The following is a 9203-nucleotide window of genomic DNA, read 5'->3' on the forward strand; positions in this document are numbered from 1 at the left end:
GTAGATAAGCCCATGTTGCCACTTTTGCCAACATGTTTTGAATACTACAGGCTGACATAAAAGTTTCCATAGAGGAGACTCTTGCTTCAGGAAAATGTACAGTGCCTACACCTATGTGCTGTTTGCATTACCTCGAAGCCAAGCAGTTTTCCTTGTAGAAAATTGATATATTCTTGCAAAGATTAAGCAAACTAACCTGAATCTTGAAAGTTTTCCACAACAAAAGGACAGCAGCAATGCACTTTCACCAGAGCTGAGCTTTCCTTTAGCATCTCCTGACTGTGGTTCATGCATACAAACAAACGTGTATTTGTTGGCAGTGGGAAGTCCTATACAAATGGAGTAGAGGCACTCATTTTCTTCTTCAGTCCCTCTGAAAAGGTGGCACAGCAGGGACTTAGCAGTGGAGAAGTCATCTTGCACAACTCGTCTTTTTAGCTTGGAGATATCACCTTCACAGTGGGCAAGCTGACAGGAAACCATTGCTCACTCATGTTGTTCATCCCTGCTGAGGCTATCAGAGATTGCTGGCGGTTGAGAGTTGTTTGCTAGGAAACCACAAGCTGCTAAACCCTCAAGGTACCTGGTTATTATCACTCTGGGATGTCACTTTTGATGAGAAATCCTTTAAATCATTCCTAAAATGGTTGTAAATTAAAATAAATTAGTGAATACAGCACAAGAAAATTGTCAGATCATGCAAAAAATGTCTTTGTTTTCAAATTGCAGAGTTCACTTAAGATCAAAAAATGATGAAGGTCAGAAACATCCTGGGACACTACTTCTGTCGAATCTACATCACTGGACTATTTCTACCTCCTCACTAAAGATAGTCACAAATGAAGCCAAATACAAGCTTGAGAGTGAGCTCTAAGAATGAGAAGCAAAGTTACATGGCAGGTATGTACCTGTACTTCCCACTCATATAACAGTTAAAAATCAAACCTAAGAGCCTTTCATAAAATCATAGAATCATGAATCACAGAATGGTAGGGTTGGAAGGGACCTTTAGAGATCATCTAGTCCAACCACCCTGCAGAAGCAGGTCCACTTAGATCAGATGGCATAGGCACATGTCCGGGCAAGTCTTGAAGATCTCCAGAGAAGGAGACTCCACGCTCTCCCTGGGCAGCCTGTGCCAGGGCTCCCTCACCCTCACAGTGAAATAGTTTTTTCTTCTGTTTAAATTGAACTTTTTATATTCTAGCTTCATCCCATTACCCCTTGTCCTGTCACTACATACAATAGAAAAAAGGGATGTCCCAACCTCCTGACATTCATCATTTATACAATTATAAATATTAATGAGATCCCCCCTCAGTCTCCTCTTCTCTAGACTAAACAGCCCCAGTTCCAGCAGCCTTTCCTCATAAGGAAGATGTTCCAGTCCCCTGATCATCTTGGTGGCTCTGTGCTGGACTGTCTCCAGAATTTCTCTGTCCCTCTTGAGCTGAGGAGCCCAGAACTGGACACAAGGACTCCAGATGAGGCCTCACCAGGGCAGAGTAGAGGGGGAGTAGAACCTCCCTCAGCCTGCTGGATACACTCTTCTTCATGTATCCTAAGATGCCATTGGCCTTCTTGGCCACGAGGGCACATTGCTGGCTCATGGTTAGTTTATTGTCAACCAGGACTCCCAGGTCTCTCTCTGCAGAGCTGCTCTGCAGCAGGTCAACTCTAGCCCGTTCTGGTACATGGGGTTGTTCTTCTCCAGATGCAAGACTCTGCATTTGTCCTTGTTGAACCTCATGGGGTTATTCTTTGCCCAATTCTCAGGCTGGTCAAGATCCCACTGAACGGCAGCACAGCCTTCTGGGGAATCAGCCAGTCCTCCCAGTTTGGTGTCATCAGTGAACTTGCTGAGGGTACACTCTGTCCCCTCATCCAGGTCACTGATGAAGATGTTGAACAAGACTGTCCCCAGAACAAGACTGGCGCCCTGTGGAACTCCACTGGCCACAGGCCTCCAACTCGATTCTGTGCCAGAACCCTCTGGGCTCTGTCATTCAGCCAGTTCTCGATCCACCTCATCATCCATTCATTCAAGTCACACTGCCTGAGCTTTCTGATGAGGATTAGACAATGTCAAAAGCCTTGCTGAAGTCAAGGTAGATGACATCCACTGTTCTCCCCTCATCTAGCTAGCCAGTTATGCTCCCATAGAAGACTATCAGGTCTTCTCTTTGTCTTCTCATCTGTCTTCTCTTTTTTTTTTCTTGCTGCATTGTACACAACAATGTATGTGCAGTGGGGGAGGTGAAACGCTCTTTTGAAATATCTTTGTACAAAGTAAAATGGAGAAACTCTATTACCTCATTTTATTTCTGGTGTGAATCTATTGTAGTTCTGCATAAGTCATTGGAATTATATGACTGGAAGGACAGAATCAAGATTCACTAGGATACTTTGAGTCTAAAAATACATCGGCTTAGGTTTTTCTAAATAGAAAAGGAAGGTGAGGAATGTTTTCATTTGAAAAACAACTGAACCTGAGTAATTCAGCTGATTATTCCCAGCTCCTCTGATTTTTCATACTTTGACCATCACTGAGTCATCACAGGGAAAAACCTGCCCTTTCCAAGAGCATCACTGAGATGTACCAAAGTGGAATCATGGATTTGGACAGCTGGAAGGGCTGAAATCTGGAACTGGATTTCATTGCTCAATTCTACAGTGGATCCAAGCTTGAGAAGGCAACAGCTTCTGCTTCTATGGAAGACAGAAGCTGCTGTAGATGTGAACTAGAATGTTTCAGCTCATCACAGGTTCAAGATGTAGGTGTACTAGGACATGGAGATACAAATCAGACTTTCCTTAACGAGTGGATTTTAGCTAGCTCTTGAACATGCTTTTAAACTGAGTCTCACTGTAGTTTAGTCAATACCCTGCTCAAGCCCTTGAATGTGACAATAAGTATCTAAAGAGTAAACCTTAAAGAATTTTAGCATACAAACTTCAAGTATAGTTGAACGGTCTGATTTGCTTTTTCTTGTTGCCTCCAAAGATTCCTCCATCCTCTGTTCATACCGCTGTGGGTCTGTGATCAGGGATTACTGGAAGGCTGTGATATATAATTCTGTTGAATGGGTTACCTTTTGTTGTCAGCAGTTCTGGAACTGAAATCAAATGTACCCTGTGCTCTTTAAGTGGATCTGCTAGAGTCCCCTAGGCACTCCTGCCTTCTGCTGGCTAAGCTGATATTAGCAGCCTCTTCAGTTTCAATGTACCAACCCAACCGTGTCTGGATAGGGATGACGAAGGATTTTACCCCATGCTTGGAACATGACAACGGGCAGTATATCCTCTTTACCTATGGTACCATCCTGCTTTCTCAAACAAGGGTAGTTCTCAGGGTAGTTGTCACAGCAAAGCTCCAGCCTGGTACAAACAAGCAAATTCATCTCTAGAAACTTCATTTTCTGCTGTCATGAGCTGAGAATGGAATCTTCTATAAAAACTTTATTTTTCATTAAATATTTTTAATTATAATTATGATGTCCAAATAATTTTTATCAGCTTTTCTTTCCATTTGGACATAGAGTGCAATGATACATTTTCTCCCTTTTTTTTTTACTAAGTCTTCCTGGGCAAAATGTGGTTAACCTCTTAACTAAATACATGCACAGCACTTGAAAGTGCCTAGGGTTAGGAGACATAGAAAGGGGATTGCTTGAAATTTGTCACTTATATCGTTGTCTAGGATCCCAAGTAAAGAATCTGAGGTGAAAGCACTTTTTTTGACTGCACTTTCCAGAAATTAAATTACCTACCATGAGCTACTTGAACTGACCAAAATTACAATTATTTTTCATGCTGTTTATTACATGGTTAGCATCTTGTTTAGAATACATGTAGGGCCAAATTAGTCAGAGACTGATATATCTGGAAAATGCTCTCTGTTAGATGGTGTTAATATAGAAATATATTAATTTATACTTTTTGGTTTTGCAGAGAAGAAACTTTCCTTCAGCTGTTCCATAAGATGAATGGATGTGCAGCAGCACTGTCTGGAGGAATCTCTTTATGCTTGTGAATTGTAAAACAGCTGGAACCATCCCACACAGTCATCTACCTATTTGACACCTGAAATTAGTCCTTTGAATTATTCATTCATGATTCCCATGAACAATGCAGGGAAATAAGAAACATACAGAAGGACATAGTGACTCCTCAAGTATTGGGAGTCTCCTGGATGATGCAGACAGAGAGGTGAGCAGCCTCACAGACCGGGCCTTCAAAAGTTTGTGTGTGGCAGAACTTGAAGACTCTTACAATGAACCAGATCTTGCCATTTCACCTGATTTTGCCCTCCAGTTTTCTGCTAAATTTCACCCAGGGACATTAAACCATGCTATCAAGAAAAGCAATGTCTGTAACAAGCTAACAGCAAGAAACAATGAACATACAATATGGGCTTCCACATTCCAGCAGTTACCAAAGTGTCCTCCAGAGGAGAAGAAGATCACTAAAAATAACACCTTTGCCTCAGAAAGAAAAAAGCTGAATTTGCCAGTCCCTGGTCCACGGAACAATAAGCATGTTTCAAAAGTGTCCTCGTTGATTAAGACATTTGATAAGACTGCAGACCGAGGGTCAGGAGGATCCCTGATAGCCATTAAGCAGCCCATTAAGAATAGCTTTCAAAAATGTAAATTAAATCATGGAAATGACATGGCTTGCTGGGATGACACACACTTTTTAAATATCCACAAGGAACTCTCTGAATTTTCAGAGGTTAGTCAAGGTAGCCGCTGTCTCGGTGCCAAACATGAGTCACAGAAGAGACCTAATAAAATAGACCTGAGTTACTGTGGCTCTGATGATTATTATCCTATGCTGATTGAGATGTCAAAAGTAGCCAAGTCAAATTTTTCCCGTTCTTCTAAAAAAGCTTTAAAAAACAGAAGTGTGAAAGTTAGTGAGCCAGCAAAAAAAGGTAATTTTCTTCACAGTGAGAACAGTGCTTTTGAGTCATGGAATGTTCATCATAAAAAATTGACTGAAAAGGAGGAATTTGTGGATACAAAAATTAAAAAGGAAGGTCTTACGTACCTGGAAGAAGCACCATTTATTAAAGGATCCCACACACATGAACATAATTTGCCACCTGTCAAGACCATTGTTGCTAAGACGCAGGAGAAAGATTTTCAGCTGAAGCCAGCTCCACCAGAAGCTGCTTTCAGCATCCCTCTCGCAACTGCATCTGTACCTCAGGGCCCCCTCCCTTCGGAATCCAAATTTCCTGCTGCTCTCCCTCCCACACCCTCTCCTAGGATTCACACTCACCAGGGTTCACCTGGGCCACCTCATCTCCCACAAATGCATCCTCTTCCACCCTCCACCCAGCAGGGCCATCCCCTAACGCCACCTACCCCTCCAGTGCCACCACCCCCAGCACCAGCTCACCTTTCCCCCCATGCCACGTCCCAAGCTTCTGTCTCACCCCAGTCCATGTCCTACAGGGTGGTTTCACACTCACCTGCATCCCAGGCACTGAGCCCACCTCCACCAGGACCTGTGGCCTCCGTAACTGAAGAGGAGACCCTCAGTCCTCAGCTGGGCAGTACCTGTCCACCCTGGAGGAGACAGAGGGCTATGAAAGAGGCAGCAGAGAAGAGACAGACTTCACAGGAGTTCACAGCCACTGATGAGACTTGCTCATTGTCGGAGAAGGTGATTGTTGCTGAACCTGGTCTGGACGTGGCTCCTCTGGCTAAACAGGTCAACTCCCCTGGGTCAATCAGTCCCTCTTTCAACATCACTGAACTCTTAACACCCATCATACCGCCAAAACAGGAGGCAGACACTACTGAAAGTGAGCTGATCCCGCTGACACCTCTTCCCACTGATAGCATGTCGAGAGAGCAGGAGGGGAGCACGTTTGACGATTACAGGTCTCGTGATAGTTACAAAGCAAAAGCATCGAGTCTGTTGTTCAACCTGAAGGACGTGCGTAAACGTGTTAAAAGCATTTATACCCCTTCTCCCCTGTTGAAGGCCTTGGAAGAGAAAAATAAAGCTAGGGAAAATACACAGGAGAGTACAAAAATGAATTCCTCACTCTCAGCTCTACAAGAGAAAAGTAATAAAAATATTGCAGAAAAAGATGAATCAAGTGGTATAACCTCTGTATTGTCTGGAAACATTCACAAAAGGGACAATAAAACTGATTTAACTGGACACGTTACAGACAATTACCTGACTTTGAGTTCACCCCAGACAACAGCAGACCTTTTATTTTACCAAGCTGGAGACAACTTGCAGCAAGATGATTCAAAACACAAAGATCTGGTTACAAATGTGAGAGAGAATGAAAACTTCCCCTTGCTCAGACATGAATCAAATGAACCTGGTTTAAGAAAACATCTACAGAACCCAGCACTGAAACCATGCAGTAGAGACAATGCAGATACAACAGTTGGACAGCCCATGCACAATGCCAACGTCCAGAGTGAGGAAATGGAGAGACAAGTTACTATTCAAAATGAAAAATTTGCCTTCAGAGCATTCTCAAACCAACTCTCAGCAGCACAGGATGTGCCTTGCAGTGATACCCAAACCAATATGATGATACCTGACCATGAAGCCCAAGGCAAGAGAAGCAGTAGTTCATCAGAGCAGTCTTTCGTCTCCACAGTAGAGCAGCCACTTCAGGAGGAGCCGTTGCCTCCAGGTCCACTGATACAGAAGGCAGGCCCTCAAGAAAGCCAGAGGACTAAAAGTGAAATGGGTACAGACAGTAAGGAAAGCCACAGAGAGAGAGGGGAAGAGGCTGGGGAAGATGAACTGCAAAATTATGCTTGTATCAGCTCTAGTACTGGTGCAGCAGAGAAGAGAGAGGGGAAGGTTACTGGGATTGAACAGAAGAGCCTGGTGAAAGAGAAACTAAGGGGAGAGAAAAGGGAAGAGGCCAACAGCATGGATTCTGCTTCTGACAGTCTAAGGGACATGTCCATTCCCAGGTCTGAGGAACCACAAACTCCACCATCTTCAAGCTCAACCAAACCCAGTTTGTTTCTGATTAAAGATAACACATTCAGGTCACCTCAGGTAATAAGGACTGTCAAGCTGCCTCTGTTGAGATCCTTTTCCCTGGATGATACAGTGAGCAGCAGCTATAAGGAAATGGTAAGTAGGTTTGTGCTCCCTGCAGATCAGAGGAAGCAGCACAGAAATATGGTGCATGCCCAGGAAGCAGGCTGGTGGGCATCAAGGCACAGAGGACGGCAGAACGTGAAGGATGGAGCAACCGATGGAGGGAAAGAGGCCAGTGAGCCTGGATCTACTCCAGCAACATTGGATCCCAGGCTTCTGGAAGATACAGAGAGCTTTTCGTCAGGGAGGCAGATGAAGGAAGATGAAGAGATTTATGCTGTGTTAAATAAAGTTGGGAAAATGAATGAGGAAAGTGTCTGCAGAAAGAAAGGGAAGCCCCAGACTAGGAAGGCAAGACACAGCTTAACACAGCCAAATTTAGGTCTGGAAAATGACCAAGCACAAAACAATCCCAGCTATCCCTCAGAAAGAAAGATTAATTACTTTAAGAATCATCATTTATCTAGTCGCAGAGGTGGCTCTTGTGCAAAGAAAATAATCACTAGAGAGGCAATTTCTCCTGTAACTGGCTCCATATCAGAGGACCATATGTATTCTCCTGTATCGCATGAAGCTTTAGAGAACAGCCTACATACAGAATGTGCATCAGTCTTTTTAGACGATCTCTCATGCTCTGCTGTTATAAGCCCCAGGTCAGGCAGCACGATGCACTCTCTTGCTGCCAGTTCATCGTCAGACAAACCAACAGTTTCTAGCCTTGGAGAGACAGGGGATATTATAAACCCTGCCTTGCTGAACATGGCACTAAAGAGACAAGCTGATATGTCTGCAGAAGAGATACTTGATTCGGCACAGAAGAATCCGCTCTCCGATTCAGGGGAAGCTGAGAGGCTGGAGCCCAAGGAACTCGAAGAGAGGGCAGCAGGCAAGCCTCCTGCTGTACCACCCAAAACAGAAAAGGCTCTGAGGCGGGCCAAAAAGCTGGCAAGCAGGAGAAAGAAAATGCAAGAGCAGCAGAAAAGCCATCAGACTGAGCATAGAGATGCTGTAGGGAGAAAGCCTTCTCATTCTGGACAGACATTAACATCTCCTTCACCCTTGGGGTATTCTCCTCTCCATCCCACCCCTCCCTCAACTTTTCCCCCCATAGAAACCAGTACAGGAAGACCCAATGGTACACCAGCAGTAAGCACTTCAACCTCTTCAACCCAGCGTAAGCTCCTCCAAGACCCTGACTCTGGTCAATACTATGTAGTTGATTTACCATCTGAAGTTAATTTAAAGACATTTTATGACCCAGAAACTGGCAAATATGTTCAAGTTTCAATCCCTTCCTCAGAAGGGAACTTATACCAGCCATCCTCTTCAGAAATTATGAATTCTCCCTATGTCCCCTACCCTAGAGTGCTGCCTTTACCAGCTTCATCTGTAGCAGTGCTGAAGTCACCTTCTCAGCTCTCTGAACCTACCTGGTTAGTGCCAGCTGTACTAGGAGAAGCAACTGAGCTACCTGAAGATGGACATCAGGACTACAGGTACACTGAATCTGTGGATGCTCAGACCTATATTGAACCAGCCTCCTACAGTCAAAATGCTGAAGAAACTCCAGTTAGCTTAGCAAAGGACATAAGCCCAACCCCAAACACTGACCTAGTGTCCCTCACTGATATAGCTGATTTTGCTGCTGAAGGAGTATCTTGAAACCTGAAGTAACAAAATATGCCAGCTAGTGTTTCTAAGAACTGTTTGGACAGACACATGCACACAAAAGCACATGTGGGTTTGATGTTTGCACAACACTATGTCTGAATCTCATTGTGTTTGGGTAAGCAGGAAGATGAAAGCTGACCCTGTTGAGAGACGCAAGGCAATGACCACGCTGAAGAGTGATATTAAGTAAGCACCAGATTATCTGTGAGATGAAAGGGCAATGCTGGTACGAAGCCACTGCTTGCTGCTGCTGCTGCTTTGCCATTATGGTAGCTGGGATTGCCAAAGCAAGTGTCCTTTTGCCCAGATGTGTTGTGTAACATATGACGCAACACAAAGCCTATGAGACCATCCTGTCCATCCTACAAAATCTACAACAGATGCCCTACCGACTGAATTTTCCTCACTCACTGCCTTTGAACTGTATTGACAGGTAG

The 9203-nt window shown here is 44.1% G+C and overlaps 1 protein-coding gene across 1 annotated transcript; it reads left to right on the plus strand.

Annotated features, from left to right (window-relative positions):
- The first annotated feature begins 768 nt into the window (after positions 1-768).
- C8H10orf71 (chromosome 8 C10orf71 homolog) lies at positions 769-8811 on the plus strand. Its single transcript, XM_010208003.2, has 2 exons — positions 769-900; positions 3952-8811. The coding sequence occupies exon 2, from the start codon at positions 4129-4131 to the stop codon at positions 8755-8757; it is 4629 nt and encodes a 1542-aa protein (XP_010206305.2). The 5' UTR covers positions 769-900; positions 3952-4128; the 3' UTR covers positions 8758-8811.
- Positions 8812-9203: the final 392 nt, after the last annotated feature.

This window comes from Colius striatus, chromosome 8, assembly GCF_028858725.1.
Source record: "Colius striatus isolate bColStr4 chromosome 8, bColStr4.1.hap1, whole genome shotgun sequence".
Taxonomy (NCBI): Eukaryota; Metazoa; Chordata; class Aves; order Coliiformes; family Coliidae; genus Colius; species Colius striatus.